The sequence below is a fragment of the Athene noctua genome, chromosome 2 (genome assembly GCF_965140245.1).
Source record: "Athene noctua chromosome 2, bAthNoc1.hap1.1, whole genome shotgun sequence".
Classification (NCBI taxonomy): Eukaryota; Metazoa; Chordata; class Aves; order Strigiformes; family Strigidae; genus Athene; species Athene noctua.
In genome coordinates this window covers 149,294,350-149,317,891 of record NC_134038.1, presented here as the reverse complement: position 1 = coordinate 149,317,891, position 23,542 = coordinate 149,294,350, and the positions used below count along the sequence as shown (strand labels likewise).

General features: G+C 49.9%; 2 protein-coding genes across 2 annotated transcripts in view; one reads left to right on the top strand and one right to left on the bottom strand.

Annotated features, from left to right (window-relative positions):
• Positions 1-314: 314 nt before the first annotated feature.
• On the top strand, positions 315-7,763 carry GASK1A (golgi associated kinase 1A). Its single transcript, XM_074897510.1, has 5 exons — positions 315-327; positions 2,141-2,808; positions 6,465-6,587; positions 6,864-6,967; positions 7,553-7,763. Exons 1-5 carry the CDS (start codon positions 315-317, stop codon positions 7,761-7,763), a joined length of 1,119 nt encoding a protein of 372 aa, XP_074753611.1.
• A 12,412-nt stretch (positions 7,764-20,175) lies between these two features.
• POMGNT2 (protein O-linked mannose N-acetylglucosaminyltransferase 2 (beta 1,4-)) overlaps positions 20,176-23,542 on the bottom strand; it is a 46,802-nt gene continuing 43,435 nt past the window's right edge. The window contains exon 4 of the transcript XR_012633230.1: positions 20,176-21,990. The gene's annotated coding sequence lies outside the window, so the exon portion shown is untranslated. The remainder of the gene's footprint in view (positions 21,991-23,542) is intronic.

The following is a 23,542-nucleotide window of genomic DNA, read 5'->3' as shown; positions in this document are numbered from 1 at the left end:
GAACGATATCACCTTGGACTATCTCCTTTTCACTCCAGGGCTCTAAGGGAGAGCTAAAACAGGGAGTACCCTGGCAGGTCCCGAAGCCCCACACCAGACAGCCTGGCCTCCTGGCAGAGGCTGGTGTAAGCCGTGTGTGAGCAGAGAATTTGACGTGGCAAACATATTTTGCTGCACTACATTGTCTTTCTGGGAGAGAAACAGTTAAATGAGAGCTGTAAAGCTGAATCACTCCAAATGCACCATCACTAGCTCTTATAAGCTGCATTAAATCTGCTCAGTCCTTGAGAGGGAGACCTTGAAGGAAAATCCCCATGGGGGCTGCCAGTGAGTTGGTGGCTTCGTGGCTCCTCTCATCCACCTCGACTGATGTAGTGTTTTTGGTAGGGATGTGGTTCCTTACCGCTGGGCCAGTTGAAGCAGCTTCCCTGTGGTGAGGGCACGAAACCTGATGGGTTTTAGAATAGCGCTGGATCAGCTTATGAAGGGGCTCATGTGCTGAGGTTGCCCAGGGCAGCTCCTCTTGAGGCTGGAGTCGTGCTGGTGGCGGGTCCCTGCAGGCGGTGGGAGCCTGTGGTCCTAAAAGCCCTGCGTCTGGGAATACTTCTGCTCTCCTAGCTGCCTTCTGGAAGTTATTCTGGCTGCTGGCTCTCACCTTCTCAGCTTTTTAGCTCTCTTTTTTCAAGCTTTTCCTCTTATAAACAACCTCTTATCCCTTCTTTGGCAATATATTGTCCCACTGTGTCTGCCATGGATATATTTGTGCTTCCAAAATAAATAATTGCAAAAAAAGGTATCCACTTGAACGTTGCCTTGACTTCCAACAGGGGTTCAAGCCACTTGGAAAAGCCTGTTGTATAGCAGAGAGATGGCACCAAGGGGCCTTTTGACACTTCAGCCACCACAAAATGTGTTAGATTGCCAAGCCCAGGTGAGCATGGCACGATTGCAGTGTGCCCCAGGGATGGGGTGGGCTGGGAGGATCTCCCAGTGCTGCCTCATTGCATCCCTCCGCCTCACCCTGAATGAGGAGGTGCTGTGCTCAGGGCAGCCCCAGCTGTATGCATGGGATTGCTCTAGGACAAAGGGGAGATACGAGCTTAGCAATGTGGGGAGACTTGTATTTGCTTGTAACTGCCTTTCCAGCCTGTATATTTTTTATAAGTCTCTTCAGAGTAGAAAGTATGACTAAAATGGGGGGAAAAAAAAGGTGTGTACATAAAGATAAATACACCAAAACCCGGTAGCAGCCATCTAAAGGCAGTTCTTTGTTGCTGGGAATCAGAATATTTTAGGTTTCAGATACAGCAGTTTGCATCCTTTTTAAATACAGGCTGTCACAGCTTCTGACTGGCACTTGGAGCTGCCTTGCTTTTGCCAGACACAGTGACAGGCAAAGCTCCAGGGACTGAGTTTTGGCACATATTGAGATGTCCTGTGGATGAGGGTGTGGAGATCCAGGTTATGGGTTCAGTGTGCAACCAGGACAGGAAACACTGAGGGTGCCCAGAGTAAGGTCTGAAAGATAAAAACCTCTTAGCAACTGCAAAAGGTTCATATCCAGCCAGGAATTTGCTCTGGTTTGGTCTATTTTATTTTTTTCTTCTTAATTTCTTGAATCTTTAAAGCAAAATATTTGACCATGAAGAACTTATTGCCCGTAAGGTGATCCTGTACATCAGCACTGCAGACATGGCAGCATCTGTGGCAGGGCAGCCCTTGCTCTGACCTTCTTCTGAAGGGACTGTGGCTAATTTCTGGCATAAATCATGCCACCAGCTGTACCTTTCCTGCTACAGTGCTGCGGAGGCAGTGAGTGCTTGGGGAACACCTTTCCCAGGGAGCACACAAGCAGAGGGGCTGCTCCTTCAAAGCAAACCCCATTAAGCTTATTGAGAGCTCTGCCTGGGATGGGGGGCACAGGGGTCTGGATCCTTGGCCATAGCACCATGTGGGGACCTCTGGTAACATTTTCCCTTTCTCTCTCCACAGGCCCAGCGACTATGGCGAAGGATGGGGCTGAAGCCCCCCGCCCCGGCAGCCCTTGGGGTGCTGCTGGCCCTGGCCCTGCTGGCCCTGGCCTGCCTGCTCCCACCGCTGGACCGCACCCCCCACCTGCTGCCAGCATCGTCCCCCCAAGGTCCCCGGCGAGAGGCGGCCACCCCCTCATCCAGGGAGCGAGCCCGCAGCAAAAGGCTCCCCGTACCCCCCAGTCGCCTGCGGCGGGATGACCCCCCTGGCTGGGGCAGGAGGCAGCGGCGGGGGGTGGCGGGGGATACTCCCCCGTGGTTCTCTGATGACGACCTCCAGAAGATGCGGCTGCTGGCTTGTGGGCAGGTGGTCTCTAAAACCCGCATCCCAGCCCACGGGCAGGTCCTGCGAGTGGGGCTGCGGGCCGCGGGTGACACTGAGAGGGATGTCTCACCAGCCAGCCCAGAGGGGGACTGCGGGGATGGGCGCTGCGGGCTCATCAAGCGCCCCGGGGACCTCTATGAGGTGCTGGCCTTCCACCTGGACAGAGTGTTAGGGCTGAACCGCAGCCTGCCCGCCGTGGCCCGGCGCTTCACCAGCCACCTCCTGCCCTACAGCTACACCGACGGCTCCCTGCGACCCATCATCTGGTGGGCACCTGACCTTCAGCACCTAGAGGATGCCAACAATGACCAGAACTCCTGCGCCCTGAGGTGGCTGCAGTACCAGGAGATGCTGCGGCCCCGCGGATTGACGTCGGTGTCCGAGGATACTCCCTGCTCCAGCATCCCACACGGCGAGTGGAGCCGCCTGGCCCTCTTTGACTTTCTCCTCCAGGTAGGACTGGGGTGATGGAGACCACTGGTCCCACCAGTTGTGCCACCCAGGTCCCCCTGTGCCTGTGCCCACCTTGTCTGACCGTGGTCTCCTTCTCTGGGGGGGTTGCATAGGCTGCGGTTTCTCAGAATGTATTTTTAGTCATTAGCTAACGGGGAGCTGCAGAGCTTTGTGCAGAAGCAGTTTGGGCTGTGCATGGTCTGTGCTTGGGACTTGCAGGGGAAACACAGGCAGGTTTCAGATGTGGCAGATCCACTCTCATGTGGCCAAGCTTTCTCCCAGTGCAGCTCCATTGGCTCCACTTTGCATGGATGCCAGCAGAGGCTTGGGATGGGGCATCCCTAGGGACAAACAGGGTGATCTGCATTAGCCCCATCAGATCCAACTCTGGGGGCACACTGCTGGCATTGGCAATCAGGAGCCCTGCCCCTTCATATAGCACTGCTTTTCTCCTCCTCCTTGGGATTAACAGTGCTTAATCTTCTGTCTGGAAAATCGTACCCTGCTGCTATGAGGGATTACGACAGCGTCCCAGAGAGTTATCATTTCTTAGAGGGCAGCTGTGAAGAGGCAAAAGTGATTTTTATGGAAAAAATCCTGTTTGGGGATCTTGAGGCTGGAGCTTTAGTTATCAGACAAGGGGAAACCGCCTGAAAGGGCAAGTATGAAAATAAAAGAAGAAAGGAAAAAAACCCCCGACTATTAAAATATATGTTCTCATTATTCTCTCTTTTTTTGGCAAAGCCTGACCATTAATCTTTATAACCTCAGACTATGGCTGGCAGAGGTGGAGCAGTCCTAGCTGGGCTTGGAAATATTTTAGCTGAAACAGCCAGAGAAATGAGAAGATTAACCAAATCTCTTGCCTTCCCCAGGCCAAAATGCTGTCAAGTGCAATGGAAAGGCTGAGTCTCCAGGAGAAAGTATCTAGTTTTAAGGAGACTTTCCCTTGGAGGGCTAAAACTGTGCAATGATAAATCCAAGGGCAATCCACAGTTTTTCCTCAATAACTCCAATGGGATCGCAGAAAAGTCATGTAAAGGTAAAGAGACACCAAACCAACAGCATGTTATAGCCGTGAAATAGCACCCTTCAGAAATGGCTTTAGCCTCTCACAGCCCTTGCTGGGGAAGGAGAGGCTGCAAGCTTTGAGCCCTGCTGTACATTGGCACTGACATCTTGGTTATTTTCTTCAATTAGCCTTAAAAATTAGGCTTCTTCTATGTTGATTTCTTTTGATGTTTGCCATAAGGGAACATCCCTTTCAGTGCAAAGCTTTACCAGGGGCAAAATGCTGAGGCCAGTGGAAATGGGGCAGCTGCTGCTGGCTTTGTCCTGCACTTTAAAAGGGCCAAAAATGCACCAACTCCAAAGCCCTGCAGCTGCGTCCCTGCCCTTCATCACCCGCTTCCCAGCTGGAAGGTTTCCCTAGGGGAAGCCATCCTAGGCTGAGTCATGGCTGAAAAGCCCTGTCTGACCCAAGGGGATGCTCTGGGGTGGCCAAACTTCATGTGGGACCAAAGAGGGGCTGAAGATGAGCTTCTCACAGGGTTTGAGCTTCGATAGGAGAATGCGTGGCTCATGTATTTGTGTTCCAGCAGTAAGACTTAACGTCCCATTCATTAGAGCCGTTTAGACTTTGACGAGTAGAAATTAATATAAACAACATGGGAAGGACCAGGGGGAGGGAGGGCTTGTCAACACGCCAGTGGCACTCTCAGTATCTCCACAAAACTGGTTGGTTCGTCTTCTGGGGCTCTACTTGGACACCAGGTCCAGCCTGCACCTCACACCTCCACAGGTCCAAGCACCAATCCACCTCAGTTTCACAGGCACTTGTGGGTGGGTGAGTGGAGGTCTGAGACCAATTAAAGTCTCTGTAAGTCACCTCAGGTTGTCTTCACCTTCTGTGCAGCCTAGAAAAACAACATAACATGTGAGAGAAACTGGTGTGCTGAGTTTTCCTGTAGGTAGACCAAGGAGATGCATGGAGGAAATGTGATATTTCCTCTTGTTTCAATGTGTTTCGCGTCAAAAGATGCGCTTGCACTTTTAACCGGTGCATGTCCTGATGGAGAAATGCTGACCCAAGTGTTTCATTATATCTCAGAAAACCTAGATATTTTTTTAAGAGCCTCTGGTGTGGGACTAATCTTGCTTCTCAAAGGGTTATGAATATAATGGCCAAGGAAATCAAACTTCGTGTTTCCTGCAACATCTTCTTCAGTGCTTGATTAGTATTGGGGTTCAGATTGAACTCGCTTTCAAAGCACAGCCTGTAATTGATAATTTTTGCTAATTATCAGGGTGAGGGGAATAGGCAGCCACTGTGGGTCACTTGTCTTCTGGGTAGACATCACCTGTAGATCTCTCTGGGCTCACCTGAGACCTGCTCCCACCCTTCTGGCAGTTCCAGGAGCCGCTCTGCACCCCAGCCCTGCCTCCCAGTTGGCACCAGCAACCCCAAGCCATCAAGCGAGTTGGATGCCTTTGTGCTGCAACTGGAAAAAATTTTCTATATTTTCTATATATTTTCTATATATTTTATATACATATTATATATATTTTTATATATTTATACATATTAAAATTATATATTTTAATATATTTATAATTTTTTAAGGGAGATTTTTATGTATATATGAGGGGGTTTTGCTGTAATGTTGCAAACGGGCCTCCAGAGCTGGAGGCAGTGACCCAGCTCCCTTACATAGTCATAGCAACACTCAGCCATGGGGGGGGCTGTCGACAACCAGTGAGGTCCTGTCTGCCCCACAGGTCAGTGCAAAGGATGTGCTGACTGCTTCTGATAAAGCTGAGGAAGCTTCATGAATACTGAGGAAGAGTTACTGAAGCTGGGTATGACAGAGATTTATGTCTTTTAAAAGTCCCTCATCCCTCTGAGGGTGAGGTTGAAACACTGGAAGCTGCCAAGCAGCACCAGGGTTTCTGCAGGGATTTGAGGTGGGAAAGCAGAGGGGGGCTTGACAGCCTTGACAACATAGAGCCTTAGCAGCGCCTGCAAATTATTAAACACAAATGTAGTTAAAACAAGTCAACGTGGCCCAACTTAAATGTCAGGCATGCTCTGTGTAAGGCACAGATTGCTTTTTCCCTTGCCAATCCTTTTCCATTCATCTTTCCATTGAGAACTGCTCAGGTTACAACAGGGATGGATGAAAGGGTGTGCATGTGACTGGAAACATCATCCAGTGCACCAAGACTTGGCCTGAGAAAAAGAATTCTTTATGAAGTTTCAAAACCTAGGTTTCCTTGGATTTTTTTTTTTTTTTTTCCTTATATTCTTAGCTGTGTATGTCTCCCCTTGGTTTCAGCTGGAAGCATGACTGTTCACTCTGTGCAAATACAAAGTGTGGAAGTACCAGGTGCAGAAGGTGTCTGAGCACTGTCAGGAAAGCCTGTCACCATCACCTTTGTTGGTCTCTTCTCCAAGCCAAAGGAGTTTTGCAAGTCAGTTCAGCTTCAGAATACTTCCCTGCCTCTCTCTCACTCATCAATGTATGCAGCTTTTCCATCTCATGTCTACTGAGAATCCTTGGAAATCCTTTATTTTCCTCTCAGATTTCTTTCTGGACAACCAGATGTCCCTGTCCCAGGCGTCTCTCCCTGCTAAGGTACCCAAATGTCTTCCACAGGTTCATGACCGCCTGGACCGGTACTGCTGTGGGTTTCAGCCAGATCCCTCTGAGCCCTGCATGGAGGAGATGCTGCATGAGAAGTGCCGAAACCCAGAGGAGCTGGTCCTGGTCCACATCCTGGTATGTGCCCCCACTCCCCAGGGGCTGCTCTGGGACTAAGATGAAGGTGCCTGGGAGGTGTTTGCAGGGCTGAGATGGCAGCAAAGGGCATGTAGGTCCCAAGGTCATGCTGGGTCCATGGTGAAAGGTGTGTCTTGGCACAGGGCGACCTGGCCTTTAGCAGCCACTGGACCCCAAATGCTCTCAGAATTTCTGAATGCATTAAAAAAACAGCCTAAACCCTCAAAGGGTGATTCCCCACAACAAGTAGACTTGTCCTTCCCATCCCGCTGGCAGGTCCGGAGGAGTGCACCGTCTCGCCTGGTGTTCATCGACAACGCAGGCAGGCCACAGCACCCCGAGGAGAAGCTCAACTTCAGGCTCCTGCAAGGCATAGACAGGTAGGAAGGGCAATGTGCACCCTCCTTGGGGCACAGCCCGGGTGAGGACTGAGCTTGCACATGCAGAATGGACACCAGCCCCACGTGCACAGCTGCGTGGCACTCCTGGCTCCCCAGGTCAGGCACCCCTGTGAAGCGGGGCCACGTCCCACCCTGAACGGGGCAGGTGGGTGGGCTCGCAAACCCGTCACACATGCCCCTGCCCTGAAACTAGCTCTTCATCCTGCTCTGGGTGGCTGATGGCAGTCTCAAAAGCCTATTTTTCCCTCTCTAATTGGCAGCTGCACAAAAATAACTAATAATCAGGTATTTCAGTGTTTCTTGCGTCATTACCTGTCAGGCATTTTGGCATGCTATAGGCCCCTTGATTTGGAGCTCGTTTGGATCCATTTCTGATGCAGCTGTCCTGCACGCTCACCGTGGGCAGTTTTAAGCAGGAGGCTCCTTATCCCATGTTCCTCCGGTTGGATATGCATTTCTTCTTGAAGCACCAGGGTGACCTTTGCTCCTGGGGCTCCCTCTTCCCTGCTCGGCCTTTCCTGGGTGACCCTTTTCCTCCCTCTCTCTTCTGCTCCTCCACTGCAGCTTCCCGGCGGCGGCGGTGGCCACGTTGCGGTCAGGCAGGTTGCAGAGCCTGTTGCTGGAGTCGCTGCGTGTGGACCAGGAGCTCTGGGAGAGCCAAGGCGGTGCCAAGGGCCTGAGACCCCTGCTTCAGACCATCGACAGGCGGGCACGCATCCTGCTGCGGTACCTCCAGGAGCACGGCCTGACGGTGTTTGAGGACTCGCCGTGCTGAACCAGCCTCCGTCCGGCACAGCATGCCTGCCTTGCAAATCCCAGCAGCAAAGGATGTACCTCACACCCTCGGCGTGTGCGATGTGAGACTGCATGTGGGTACCTGGCTCTTCAAAATGTCTGTGTGTGTCCATCTTGTAGGATGCCCTGCAGAGGGAGATGGGATCACAGAGAGTAGGAGAGAGAAGGAGGAGGACACATCTCCTGAAACAACCCTCCACTGCTTGAGAAAGGCAGTAGTTATCAAGTAATGGTCTCAGCATGGATTTTTCAAAGGAGGGGCACATCCATAGATTTTTTGGGTGCCTTCACCCCCCCATCCCAGAAACTTCGAAAACTGGAGGCTTGGACAGTTGAACAGCCTACAGGAACCCTGGAAAGGGTTAAAGAAGCAGCAAGAGGCACTGCTGAAGGCTGGGGGATGTCACTGGCAGCCTTTCCATGGCTTGCACTGGGCTTTTTGATGATGCCTTTGCTGTTTCCAAAACATCACAGGCAGAGAGGCTGGATTGACATGGGGGAAAACAGAGGGAAGCTCTCTAAAAGTGGGTTAAGCAGGGACAAGTCACCCTAGCTGAGCTCTGTCTTTCCCCCCGCAGAGGTGGTGATGGTGAGGTGTGTCTGGGAGTGAGTGTAAGCCACTGTCCAGAGCTGGGGCCAGGCAGGACTGGGCACTGCAGGCAGCACCTGGCAGCAGCTGTCATCAGGGAGCCCATGGTGCCATCCCCGGCGAGCACTGTGTGCCATGTGCTGTGTGCCTTGTGCCAGGCGTTGTGTGCTGTGTGCCGCACCTTGGCAGGTCTGGGCTGCTGTCAAGGTGCCTTTTGAATGTGGGATCTGAAGAGTTAAATATCTCACTTGCTCTTTCCCTTCACTATCAGGGGCTTAAAAGGCAAACCTACCCCAAGTTCTGCCACTTGTAAAAAGTGCTCCCGCCTGCTCTCTTAAGGATGGCTACGTGAAACTCTTTCCAAGGCTTGCAAAGATACCTTTTAACAAAAATGCCAGGCTATTTCAGCAGAAAGCAATCAAGTGAAAAATGCTTTCTGAGCATGCTGGCACCTCTGGCAGAGTCCACCCTGCTCCTGTCAGCCCTTAGGCTCTTGCCGAGCTGCCCACTGTGATGGGGTGTAACATCATCCCAGCCAGGCAGGTTCTCAAGTGTCAGGGCTGAGAGATAATTCAAAAGCAAAATGAACAGGAGGAAAAAAAATACAGGGATGGAATCTGTCAGAGCCTCTCTCTCTCCGCAGTGTGTTTCCCAGCTGAGACGTGCAGTCAGTGTTTGCTTAACAGGAGCGGCCAGTTCCCAAACTGTGGGGTGATGGTTTGCCACCAGGAGAAGGCTTTTTAAAAGGGCCTCAGGGAGCAGCCCTTCACTTTTCCAGTGCCACATGTGGAACCTGTATGCTTGAGGCACCCCAAGTCACTTGTGCCTTTGGAAAGTCTCAGTGAGATGAGCGTGGGCACCTGTGCTGTGCTGCTGTCCCATTGTCCTGGCTTTGGAGAAAATGGCCACCCATGCAGTGGGAGAGGCAGAAAAGGTGGACATTGATGCCTTCCCTGCTCCATTCCTCAGCTCCATGTCAGTTTTAGTGTCTGTGAGTGTTCTTATCATCCATGCTGATAAGCGCAAGCAATTACCTTTTCTTCCCATTTTCCTCTTGCTGAAGAGAAGATGAAGTGAGGCATGGGTGACATGAATCAACAAGCACAAGTGTTCTTAGAAAGTGTCAGCACTCAGCATTGTGGGTACATCAGCATCCAGAGCGCTGGCAGTATCTTCCTGGAGTCCTGCCCTCCAGTTAGCCAGGGAAAGCCTTTTGCCCAGCACTCTCTCCACTTCATGAGTTACCACCCTGTTTGCTGTGCCATGGGATGGATGTCTGTCAGGGTAGCCCCGCTAAAGCCCAAATCATGGGGATCCATTATCAGGAGGTGACCTTAGGCCTGTAAGCATGAAGAACAAACTAACTCATCCTGGGTCCTGTGAAAAGCTGTGCCCAAGTACAGCTTTATATGAATAAAGGAGACTAAACGTAACATAATTAAATCCAGAAAATATGATGTGAAGAGCTACATGGTAACAAGAGCATTGGTTCGGATGTGTAGCATCAGTCATAGTCTTGTTTTTCTCATTAAAGTGAGAAATTTCATTAAAAGAGAGGTTTTCATCCCACATAAGCCAAGTTCTCAGCAAGAATCTAGAGGAAGGTGGGGGACTGTGTGGTGACAAAAGCTGTAGACTTTGCTCTACTGGAACAGCAGTTTTTGCCTTGTTCCTGGTTGCAGCTGCTTGACCTTAACATTGCACAAGGTAGTGGGGATTTTTCTAGGGTTTTTTTACATTTTCTTAGTTGTAACGTGAGTTTGCTGGCTAAATACATATGGGAATATCTGTAAGCAGTTACACATGTGAATAAAAATCACTCTTGATTTAACAAAGAGCCATGTATGGATAAATGAGAGAGGCAAAAGTCATGATCTTGCTGAGACGGATCATTAGCCTCCTGTAATTAGTCATTTTTTCCATGGACTTGTTTATGTAGCCAGAAAAGCACAGAGGCTTTGAACAATGGTTATGACCATTCAGAGAAGTCCCTGCTCTTATATCAGCCTTTACCATGTAGTGTTGGGTTCAGTTTGCTCCAGCTATGAATGTGTCATATTTCCTATGACAAACTTATTTTTATGGTTTTATAATGTAGTTATAAAAATTCACTCAGGGCCATGCTTGACAAGCAAGATCTCATCTCAGCAGTGATCCTGTTTTAACCAAATTTCACCAGGCACCATCATATTGGGGTGGGATAACAAAAGAAGGACACGGTCCAAGTCGGCTGCGGTGCTGAGGCAGGACTGCTTTGGCTTTAAGAAGAAAGCAGCAGCTAAGCAAGGGAAAAAACAGTGGAGAAACAAGTTAAGGCACCTTCCCTGGCCTTGCAAGAGCTGACATGCGGGTGGATCCCAGTGGAGGCAATTAAACTCAACCCCCATCCTACCAAGGATGCTCTTGCTAGCGTCACTGGTGACCAGATGGAGGAGAGCAGCAGTAAGGAGGCAAGACTGTTGGGAAAGTAGAGCCGCCTGCAGGCAAGTGCCCCCAGAGGTCCAGCAGCATAGGCAAGAGGTGCTGCTTGCTCCACACATCACCCAAAAAGAGCCCAACGCAGCTGTCCTCTGCCTTATTTTTCCCTTTGTCACTTAAAGAGATGCTGGAAAAGCCTGTAAGGTGTTCCCCAAGACACCAGGCAGTGCTCCTACAGGGGCTCCTTACAGGAGGGCATCCCTGCGGCACCCTGGTGCCCACCCTTGGCACCCCAGGAGTGTGCTGCTTGCTGCCAGCACTCAGGGAACAGTGTTTGAGAGCATGAGCACGTACCCTCACGGGGCTTCACAAGGAGGAATCTGTTTCTTTCCACAGTGATCCAAGTGATGTGTTTAACAGGCTGCGCACAGAAAATAGGGCCGGGGGAAGGAAGGCAGGGGCCAAATCAGCTCCAACCAGCTGAACACATGCACACTCGTGCATGCATGCAAACACACGCACGGCATCCCACCCATGGGCATGCACACACCCACGATTGCGCTCACCCACCTGCACACACACGCAGATACTCATGTGTGGACACACATGCATGCACCTCCCCCCATGCCCACAGGCACTCCCCAGGCTCCCCCAGGCACACAACTCCTGTTCATCCTGTTCTTAACCCCCCAGAGCCGGTGACCCCTGAATGCCCCCCAGCAGCCTGCTCCAGTGCTTACCCTCCATAGACTAAATGCCTTTTTGCTGCATTTAAGGTCCACTTCCAGAACTGCCCGTTGCAGCCACAGGACACCAAACAGCCTTTGCAGCAGCCCCGTACAGACCTTGCAGAGCAGCCCGAGCACCCACTGAAGCCACCCACTGTCTGAGAATGACAGCGGTGGGGTGGCACTCAGGGGTAGCACTCAGAGACCCCACAAGACGCTCAGCAAGAACTGTCCAAGTGGCTCCATGCCCATGTGGGTGAAGCATCGCCGGCTGCTGCCTGAAAGGCAACAGCTAGCAAGTAAATCCAAATGTATTGGTAAATCACTGGCTATAAAAATAATCCAGCTTTTAGAAGGCAATTTATTTATCCTTTCAGTACTTGCTTAAATATTTATGTGGAAAAGGAAGAAAGTCCACTGTGACATAGAAGTATCATTGTAGCGACGGCCTTTAAGATTAATGGAAGTAAATTAGCCTGACGTTTTATTTACATCCAGCAAAGCAATAGATAAACTCTCCTGGTGATGGATTTTCTTCATTAGTTGGGCAAACGCCTAAGGTACAGCTTTTGACATTGTTTCTTCCAAGCGGTTAGACAAATAGTTTATCAAAAGAGTATAAAATTGTCAGGAAACGAAACAGATTAATGACCAGTAAAGGGAAGATCATTGAATTTATGGTATAAGTAGCAGTATCACTGGAGCCTAAGGAATGGCTTATTAGATAACTGACACATACATGCATGCAGAAGTGCTGAGCCCCTCCTGGATCTGCTGCCACGGCAGCGGCTGCTCCCTATTTTGTCCCTTCATGGAGGTCTCTGCACTGAGGCTTCACCTCCCTCCTCCTTCCCTCCCCTTAGGTCTGGGTTTATTCTGTAACTCTCTCATTAGAGCTTGTGAACATATTATTTCCTCCCAATTAAAAACCTCTTAGACTTGGAAAGGCTTCAGGGACAATAACCTTGTCTTTGTGTCTGCACAGCAATAACGGTTTTCACAACCTAATTTGGCCATTTTGGCTGCTATTACAGCAGTGACAATCATACCAATAACAACAATATATAGGACTTCTCTGGTCTTGTGATTCTTTAGAAAAAAGTCCCCCTGCATTAGCGCTTTATGGATCCCATATGGCTCTCCCAGCAATTACCCCTGGAATGATAATTAGCTGTCAGATAAGGCAAATGGGGGAAAGGAGACTGGGAACCTGGGGGAAAGGAAACAATGCCTCGCGATGGCAGAGGGGCTGTGCTTGTGGGTGTCCGAGGTCTCTGCCCCCCCAGGCATGGGGTCAGGTTTTCAAGGTTCAGAAGAGAGATTTTTGGGTGCGACTGAGAAACACGGGTTTAACCGGTGCCATGAATCTGGGTCTCCGAGAGTGCTGTCTCCAGCAGGTGGCATTGGCTCGACAGGCTGTCTTTTCCCCATGCTTGCCAAGAGCGTCTTAAAAGTTTCATCTCTGGACCAGCAGATTTCAAGCTGCTAGAGCATCATTAATTCCCTAATTCCCTTGCAGCCCAGCTGTACTTTAAATCGCTCCACCACCACCTTTTTCCCTGTTACCATTTCTTTCCAATGAAAATCTACATTTGGGGAAGCAGCACGTTGCTTCAGGCTGGGAGCGTGGGGAAGCAGGATGAAGCAGGATGGCTGCTTGGAGGATGAGACACCACAGCTCCCAGGGCTCTGCCCAGCTAAGCGTGCACCCAGGTGCTCGGCAGCCACAGGAGGAAGCAACCTTTCCTCCCTGCATGGCGTTTAAAATGCAGCACACCAGCTGTGCAGAGGTGAAAGAATGGCTCTTATTTAAAAACCCGTACCAGGTATAACTGAGGGGACCAAGGCCAAAAGTCCTGAAGTTTAGGAGTTCTCTAGAGCACTGACGATCCTACCAGAACAGCAGACCTACAAATATATTCAAATACTACCCAAAATAGCTCTGGAGGATGAGGTCTCTTAAACTTGACTTTCCCTTCCCTCTTACTCAAACGTGCTCTGCCTCTTCTTCTTCCTGCAGCACAGAGAGCCGCGGACATGGGGGTTTTAGTCCCTCCAATCTTGCAAATGAAGTGTAAGGACAACCCCCAAAACCAGGCACCATTAATGAAGCAATGGAGGTAAAACTCCTGCTGTGAGGCTTTTACAAGGTGGACTGTGTCTGAGTGTGAATGAACCTTTCTCTCCAGGGTCACCCAGGCATTTGTTTTTCTCTGGTGTGTTACAGGGTTATGCTGACCTGCATCTCAGCTCTCTGCGAGGGGCATCTTCATGGCTCTTTCTGGATTGAGGATCTCAAATGGTGGTCAGGTTTCAAAGAACCAGAGCTATTTTGGATACCTGCTGTTTTGGTAGAATTGTCTGTGTTCCCAAGAATTCCTAAACCTCAGGACTTTTTAAATAGTCCCTGCAGTTGTCCCGGGGATGGATCTTAAAACGATGTGGTGTTTAGAGCTGTGTGCTGCTGATAACACAAATCCAGCCATGCTTTGGGGCTTTGAAATCCACTGGTTTGTAAATAAGGCAAGCCAAAGACAGGAGCAGCCTTTCCCAGAGGAGAAGTATTCCCTCCACAGAATGCCTCCACATGGTCCTTGGGATTTCCCTGGTTTTTTTTGGTTTCACTCCTCACTTGTTCCCTTCTCATCTGAAACAGATTTTATTCCCCTGGGTCATACCTAGCATCACCAATCCAAGAGATGATATGGGTGCAAAGAGCTTTCTCACATCTAGCACACTGGGAACCCCCCCTGGGGACTCCCGCTGCCAGTGAGCGGGCAGGGTGGTGCTCGTGCCCCCATGCATGGGGTGGTTAGGCAGCGTGTGTGCTTCCAGCTTCTGTCTGCTGCTTGTGTTTGGATGCCATGCAAGGTTTTTTACCTTACCAGTCTATGGCCAAGTTCCAATTTAGACAGTTGGGCTCACCATTTTAGCTCCTTTTGGGATGGACAGCTGTAATTCATTATATCCGTGCATCACCAGGCACAAGGGGGGCTCATGGTGTCCCTGCCATGAGCATGTAGCAGGAGAGGAGAGGAGGAGGAAGGGCACCTGTGATTTCCTTTGACCAATAGCAGGAACTAATATTTTAGTCCACAGGGGTGTTAACTTAGCATATGGGCTGCCTGACCTATTCCCATCTGTCTGGAGATGGCAGCGTGTGGCAGCATGTGGCGATGCCTTCAGAAGTCACCCAAAAGTGGTGAAGATTTTTCCCGCTTAGATACTCAGCCTTGGGAGAGCAGAGAGAAACTCTCCAGGGATGTTTTGGTCCTGTGCCCTCAGGTCCTACCGTATGAATATGGGGTTTGAAACCAGGTATGAGGAAGAGCCCATGTTAAATGTGAGCCTCAGCTCTGCATAGAAATGTGACAGGACATGCTCACATAATGGGTATTTCTCCAGGGGGCAAGCATGGCTGTGCTGCTGGCCAAGCTCTCTGCTTGAGCAGCATGGGACTACCTCTTCCAGTCCTGCTTTTCAGGTGAGTTTTTCTCCATTTGATTTCATTTTTGGCCATATCTGAGCAGGGATGGAGTTTTTATTGCAGGATGAGGCTAGCGGATACAGTGGTGCCAGCTATGCTGCAAGTGTTGCCATATTTTTGCAGGTGTTCGATTTTAATTGCCCGTTCTGGCTGCATCAGAAAAGGCTCAGAGTAAGAAAAGCATGTTATGTCCCAGGGCTGTTTATGTACATAAACAATCTGGGGTTTATTGCCTTGACCTTTCCTTAAACAAGTTCTTGTCTCCTCTGAGTTAAAACTTGAAAAAAGGGAGATCTATTAAGCTGAGCAGCAGATTTGGGCTTCTAGGAAGCGCATCTAGGTGCTAACAGGATACCAGGAGGCTGAGATTTGCCACAACTGGGCAAATCTTCAATGGTTTTTATTCAGTTCATCAGGGTCTGCCATTTCTGCTCCTTGCCCACAGTAAATAGTCTGGGAGCAGGAAAGTGGTGATTACATTCAATTTAAGGAAATGTAGATGGTTTTCCTTGATCTGGAGTAAGGGGGAGAGGTGGTGCAAAATGTATGCACAGAATGGACACTTCTTGCTTTATCTTTTGAGCGTGAAACCTGGCATCACATGCAAAGGCCCTTAATCGGGTGTACAGAAAGAGTTCATCCTGGCCATTCAAGTTGAAGTTGAAAGCGAAGGGTGCAGAGATCAGGGTTCTCTTTTCCCTCTCTGCTTTCACTGAACACCAGAGCAATTTGCTGAGGAGCTGCTCAGAAGCTCGTTGTCACCCCTGGCTGGTGATCTCTGCCTGGTGCTGCCAGGCCCTTGCCCAGCTCACGATGGGCTTGCACACCCTGAGTGCTCTTCCCTTCTCCATCCCTTCCCCCGGATCTGCACCCAATCCTGCATCCTTGCCATCCTCAGCTGTAGGGTAAGGGGGGCAGGAGGTTGGCCTTGGGTCCTCCAAATGGTTGGGATCCAGCTGGAAGGTTAAGATGGCATAGCTTGCACTGCTTCTTCCTCACCTCAGATAAAAGACATGAAAGTCTCCAGGACCTTTAGCAACTCTAACTGGTCTCAGAAAAGTTAAACGTGTAGACATATGTCCGTAGCACATGGGGAGAGGAGCTGCAGAAGCCTGCTCTCCTCTATTGGCAAAGCCACCCATGTTGGCACAGGTGAGCTATTTGCTGCCACGGACAGCTGGGAGGCTCTGCAGGGTGCTGCAAAGGACCAGCATCCCTCCCCATTTCCAACCCCTTACGAAGGCCTGAGAAAGGACCCTCTCTGCAGACACAAGTTTGAAAACAGATTTTTCCCCTACATGAAGGAACTATATGGAGGGTCACCTCATGTCAGGGACTCCTGGTGTGCCTTCGGCCCCTTCTATCTAGCCCTGGCAGTAAGAAAAGTGGTTTCTGTGGCAGGGTTGAGCAAAAGCACACCCACCAGCTGAAATCCAGCTAGTTCTTTATTTGTAGAGCAAACAGCAGAAGGGAAGCCAGTGCTTGCTATCCCCATTCAGCTGCTGGGCGCTGCAAGCCCTGGGTTGGAGAATATTCGGGACCGATTTCAACACAAACCTTCTGTCTGTTCTTCCCACCAAACAGCTGGTTTCAGACCAGAGCTGGTGGCTGAAGTGAAGATGAAGTGGAAGGGCTGGTGTCAGACAACTAAGGAGGCTTTGCCTCTGGGAAAGTGCTGGCAACTGCTTTCAGTGCTGCTGGCTCAGGAAAGAGGCTGAGGGATCTGGCCAGGTGTAGGCATCTTGCCTCTTCATGCCAGAAACAGCCAGAAAACCTTGCTCGTACAGCACAACTGAGCTCCAGAACTGAGCTGAGAGGACTTTGGGGCAGGTTAGGGCAGCATGCCTTGGGGGAACATGATCAGCTTACCTGCCCAGCTGCTTTGCTGCAGTCCCAAGGCTTAGGAGGCAGCTTTAGGAAACTTTAACTCTGTTACTACCCATGGCCAAATCTAATCAAACATGGACATTCCTGAGCAAACAATGTTTAAGTCTTCAGAGACTTGGTCTCAGGGTGGCTGAGAGAGGCTACCCAGCAAGAAATGCAGCCTCCCTCATTGGCCTTGACTCAGTCAGAAACTCAGGCTGAGGCAGGCAGCAGCAGTGGCTGGTGTGATCTTGCCCAGGGTTTTAGAGGGAGAGGAGACAACTGGTGGAGGAGATGAGGTACCTGCTGAGTTACGCCCCTGGGTGATGCTGGGGCCTGCCCTGTTTCACAGGCGTGGTTTGGGGCATGTGGTGCCACCAGCCCCTGTGTCACCAAAATCCCCCATAGGTCCCGTGGAGATGCCAGCACCACCTGGGAGCCATGTACTTTGACTGTGCTCAAATAAGCCTTTTGATAGCAACAGTGAGGTGATATTTGTCCTGCTTTCTGCCTCCACAAAGGCAGGATTAGGACATCAGAAAGTCCTGCTGCTTAATCTTCCTTTGAAGGGACATGGAGAAAGAAAGGAAGGAAAGAAAAAGGAAGAACAGAGCGCTGAGAGCAGTCAGCCTGTGTGAGCAGATGTGTAAGAAGAAAGCATGAGGGTAACATATCTGAGTTTATTGTTTGTGATCTTGAGGTGTCCTCAGAGAGTCAACCTGTTGAAAGCTGGTATTTTTAGCACAAGACAAGAAACCTGAGTCAAAGGCCTCCGCTGTGGTCCCTGCAGTGATGACACTCCTCCCTCCATCGCCAGGCCGACCCCAGGCTCCTGCCCTGCCTGCAGCCAAAACCACATTGCCCTGACTGTAGGCTATGACACCCTGCCCTTGGCAGGACCAGGAGGTGCGGCACCCACCTCCCTTTCTGCCAGGACACCAGAAACCAGCATCCCTGGCACCGCACCACACCCATGTACTTAACCCCAACCCAGGCAGTCCTGGCTCCAAAGGAGGGTCTGACTGCTCAGCCTCGCACAGGGGCTTCACTGCAGCCTTGTGCTCTGGGTCATCACCAGTTATCATCTCAGGCACTGGCATGTCCCTGTGCAAGGCCTTTTTTTTTTTACACTCCACTGCTGTGGTGCACAGCAAGCATTTTGCATGTGGCAGGGATGTTTGGAGGCAGCTGGGAAGAGCTGGCTGATATTCAGGGAGCTCCGTGCTGGTGGAAAAGGCCAGCACTCAGTGTCTGTGCGTAAACCAACATATCTCCCTGCCTTCATTTTTGCTTCTCTTCCAGAAATGGGAAACAAGCAGTATGTATGGGAGCTGTCTCTGCTTCAGCTGGGCATGACTTTTCAAGTTCAAGAGGTAGAAAAAAAAGCCCCCAAAGCATGGATGTTTCTGTGCAGGTGGCATCCAAGTGGGCTTTTGGGGGCTCCGCTCCAGCCTGGCCCTGGGCTGTGTGGAGGAAAGGCAGCTCAATCCTTCCCCATATTTCCCGCCTGGTGATGCTTTTGCACATGTCCTTCTAAAAAATCTCATATTCCCAAGGCATTTTGATTGCTCTTGGTAGAGAATGCTTTTTTTATGCCTGCAGTGTTATCACTTCTCTGCCCCTGCGTACGGGAGCTGCTCCACAAAGCAGCCAGGCACTCTCTATTTTAACTGCTTTTGCCCAGCTCTTTGCCTGCCCTCACATTAGCTTTAGACGATGTGGGGCAGTGGAAGGACTGGGAAATAGGAAACATTTGGGTGCTGAGAGACAGAGGAAAGGGGAAAAGCTGGGCTGGTGGATTTGAGCCCTGGCATGGTGGGAGTGGAGGTGTTGATGCGGGCACCTGCATGGACATGGGCTATAAAGTCTTTTCTCTGTCTTTTCAGAGCTACGGCCTTGAAGTTTGCCTCTTTTATTCTGTAGGGACCACTGACTGCAAAAAACAGATGCCATCTGTCCACCATGCCTCATAAATCAGATTTTAATCATCTCAGGGAGAGGGCTGTCTCCTGCTGTGTGCTGCAAACTATGTCTGCAGGAGTTACTCTACAAAATTTACATTTCTGAGATGGGCTAGTGATTAGGGCTCCAGCTTCCTACAGAGGAGGCTGAAATTCAATTTCTGCCCCTCTCACAGATTTCCTGGCTGATAGTGGAAAGTGGTTCAGACCATGCCTACATTAATCAGGTGAGCGCAAAACTGTTTTTCACCTCCCAGCTGATTGCCCCCTGTAACATGCTCACACTGCAGCACATCTCCATCCAGCATGGGCAGGGGGGCTCCCATGATGAAGGACACCTTAGAGTTGGGACAGACAGAGGCATCTCCAAGACCTGGTTTTGCTCCATGAAAACCGAAGCAGCAGATTGCAGAGATGCTGGTCTCGGTGTTGCCATCTCCTCCAGCACTGTCAGCAGGCTGATTCACACCAGCTACAAGCTTGCTCAGTGGATAATGCATTCGTTTCAAGGGCTGCTGGGTGCTGTGGTAGGTTACAGTGGGCAGTGGAGGAGAGACCCAAGGAGAGAAATGGCACAAGGTCAGACTTGTCTGATCTCATACAGTGCTTATACAATTCTATAAGGCAAACGGTGTATTCCTATAATAATAAAATGGGCTGCCAAGGATGCTCAAATGTACAATGAGCTGTCCTTAGCCCTTTTTTTAATCATTATATATTGAAAAATCATTGCTGGTATTACAGGGAGGCTGCAAAACTACCTCTTTGTGAGTAAAGAATCAATAATTTGTTTTCTTCTTCCCTGTATGAAACAATACCATTAAATCATATTGCTTTATTAAAAAGGCAGGACTGCCCAAGCACAAATGACAAGTCTGATCACAGCCTGCCTGTGGGGAGATACAGCTCTGTTATCCACAGCCCTATGGACTTATTTTTCAAAAAAGAGCTTAGTGAGGCCTCTAAAAAGGTCGTTACTTTTCGTTTGGCATGGCCAAGTTTTGACCCCTACAGTGGTACCCGCAGGGGCAGAGCAGACAGAGCCCAGCATTACCTGCTGGAAGCTTTGACACAAACCTCTGCTCCTTCTCCTCTGTGCCTGCCATGGGCATTTGCCAGGCAGGGTGGCTCCCCGCAGCCAGCCTCTAGCTCGCTCACCTCTGCCCTCTTATGCCAAAGAAATGCCTTCTTCTGGACCGTGTATTGTGAAATCGCAAGAGGGTTGTTAGCTCCATCATATCCCAGGAGGAGTCAAGTCCTGTCAGCTCGTCAAAACCCAAAACTCCATCAAGGAAGAAAACGATGCATGAGACGGGGAAAAAAGACTGAGAAAGATCTAATGGTTACAATGATCCAACCCATTAATTTTTTTTAATCTCAAGCCATTAGAGTTTAAACTTTCAAAAGGGTACAGGAGGAGAAAGGTGCATCACGTTAGCATCTTTTGACACACTGCAGAAGCAAACCTGTAACCTTGGTTCACGCAGGTGGGGGCAGCCATCATTCACTTTGCACAAAATCTTTCCCCCCCATGTTTGCAGTGCAGCAGTCCTTGCAGTGGGGCCAAATGTTAATTAACTAGATGGGGTGGAGGGCACAAAGACAGTATGGTGCTATGGAAGCCATTTAATGGGGAATCACTTAAAGAAATGCCTGCCCCACCCTCTCCCACCACCCCTCCGCCTCATCCTCCCCCAGAGAGTTGTTCTGCAGGACATCTCCATGGAGGGGCCTGTGATGGAGCTCTCGGAAGGTTTGGGCAGAGTTCACCAGGCTGGTATGAGGTGTCTGATGAGCAGCTTCTGGAATTAAGGGCATCAAAGCAAGTTTGTAAAAATGTGCTAATGAGGGGTAAGTGTGGTACACAGTCTCAGCTGGTTTGTGGACTGCCCTGACTGCAAGCCCTCCACAGCACTGGGATGCACTTTAATCAGCACTCAGATACCAGACAGGAACAGAAAATATTCCCCTTCTTTTTCCATAAAGATTCAATCATTTATCCTAACACCCTGTCAAGGCACCTTTACTAAGAAATGTGTCATGAATAAATATTTTCAAAATAATTAACCTAAGAGTTAACCCCCTCCCACCTCTGTTATATAGCTAGTGGTTGTGGAGCTGGGGGGGGTGGGGAAAGGTGAGACCCCTCCATTTCAGAGGACTGAAGGAGACTGCGGATTAAACCAGTTATTGAGCTGGTTTCCAATGAGGCTGCTACAGCTGCACCCGGCAGATCACAGAAAGTAAAATCCTGGAGCAAAATAAACATTTCCATTCCAGCCCTATTAGTCTTCCCTACCCCCACTCTTCCCTCTAAATCCTTATCCCCAACCCAGATGTTCAGTCCAGGCTCAGTTATGAAGATGCTGTCTTATGAGTATGCTGTGAGGTGTTGCACCTATTTCCAGGTGAGTCTGTGGTGTCTGGAGGGTGTTGGGGTCATCAGAGAGCTGCCTCTGGGTGTTTCTCGGGAGTGTTGGTGTTAGGGCCGGTCTAACCCACTGCCGCTCACCCCCGGTGCAGTTAATCGGGTGCAGGGGGACGCTGTGCTCGCCCAGCAGCACTCCGCAGTGGGTGCTGCCGTGAGGTACCGCGTGGTGCGAGGTCCCAGAGCTCAGCATCGCTTCCACAGCACAGGGCCCCTCCACCAGGCCATGGGTTATCTGGCAGGCCAGGCTCCTGCTTCTCTCGGCATGGGGACAGCAGTCCCTTCCCTGGCCCGTGGCTGTCACTGAGCCTTCCTGGCCCCCAGGCTCTGACCAGGGTCCCTGAGGGCTGGCAGAAGACCTTGGAGCTGGAAACAACATGCTGGAAGAAGACAACCAGCACCAACCAGCCACCATTTTGCCTCTTCTTGGGTCCCGAGCAGAGGAGGGGGAGAAGTTGGTGACCTGGGGTCTGAAGCCAGAAGGATTTTTTTCAAACTCAATGAACTCATTGTCAAAGAGAAGGAGGTTTTTTCCAAGCTCTAATCTCCATCTGTAGCTGAAAGCACAGAGCAATCCCACAGCGAAAGAGCTGACATGGGTGACTCCAACACAACCTTACTGGAGCCTGGGGAGCCATCACCAAGACTGGCTTTGCTCAACACCCCTCAGTGAGATCCTTCACCTGTGGCCCTTCTTACAAGTACTGTCACTTCTCCCTTCCTTCTGTCTCTGCAAAGGAAGAGAATTTAAAGATTAAACCTTGCTGAGAAATAAAAACATCATAGATCACTTGCAACAAAAAGTACAGCTACATTGTCAGGAGTGGGAAAACGGCTCTTCCACATGTTGGGGAAGGTTTGGCAGGTGGGGAAGCATTTCTCAGCTGAACACTCTCCCTCTGGTTTGGAGTAATAGCTTGGCTCCAGCTTCAGGTAGAAATTCCCCACCCTTCCCATAACAAATGTAACTAGACCAAGAGAAGAAATATCTGCTGGATGTCTTTCTAATGCTGAATTTTTTCCCCTCAGTAAAGCATTCGTCTTTTAAAAGCACTCTGGCTCTTCACAGCTTATTTTCCTTGGATATTATAGAGATGTCTATACTGAGTACATGCAGACAACTAAGTTTTCATGTTGCTTTTAATGTAGCAACATACCCAAGATACATATGATAAAAAGAACAAGGTGAGTTGTTGCCAGCAAACTATTTCTGCTTGTGAATTATCCATGAGGAAACCTAGATATGTTGGGTTCTTATAACACAGTCAGCTATGAATCAAATTTTTTTTAACATTCCACATGACCATATTTTGCCCTGCTGCTGGTTGCCCTGCCAGGTGACCCCCCCACCTCCTCCACCTGCCCTCGCCTCTGCCAGCACATTTCTCCTGCCCGTCACCTTTGCCCAGGGAGATGAAGGTTTGTACGGGTTTTGTCTGAACATGTTCCAATGGTTTTGTGATCCTTTACCACTCTGGAGAGAGCCCGGCACTGGAATTAAGCTGCCACTGTGTTGGAGCACTGGGAGGAGTTATTGAACATGAACTCAATATAGTCTTTATGCTTTTTTTAAACTAATAAACAATAGATGTTCTTTTCAAAGGTAAAGGAAGAGCTAATAAAACACTCACAAGCTCTGCCTTTCAACCCCAATAAAATTCCAGCAAGATCATGACAAAGTGATTCTTAAATTCAAGCACTGAATGCTATGAACTGTCAGCCCCCAAACTTGAGAATATCACTACTGTTTTCTCAGTTTGCCTGGGAAGAGCCAGGGTTTGGAGGGCTTGCTCTTTCCCTTTTGCCATCAGGTAGATCAAAATGTTTCAGCTGAAACCTGGTAGTTAAAAATCAGGTCTCTGACCTCCTGTAGAGAATTCATCGAGCAGGTCTCAGCTCCAGATGCTGCATGGTTTTGGACCAACTTCATCTACATTTTAGCAATACAGAGGAAAAACACAGTGTCTACGCAACAATTTTTTTACAGTCCCCACAAATGAAACCCATCGCATGGACTCTGAAGATGGGAGGAAAGAAAGTAAAGATGGAGAATAGAGAGGGTGCAGCTCCTCTGAGATAACCCCCTCATGTGACAGAGGTCCTCTTTCTGGACAGAGAGCCTGAAACCCATGCCTTGAGGGGGAAAACTGATAAATGGTGGGGATTGAGGCCTACACACCCACAGGACATGCTGTTCATTGCTTGAGCTGCTCCACAGCCAGTGGGAGAGGAGTGGGAAGCTGCCACCAAATGCAGAGAGGCTTGCAATACCAAGACCAAAC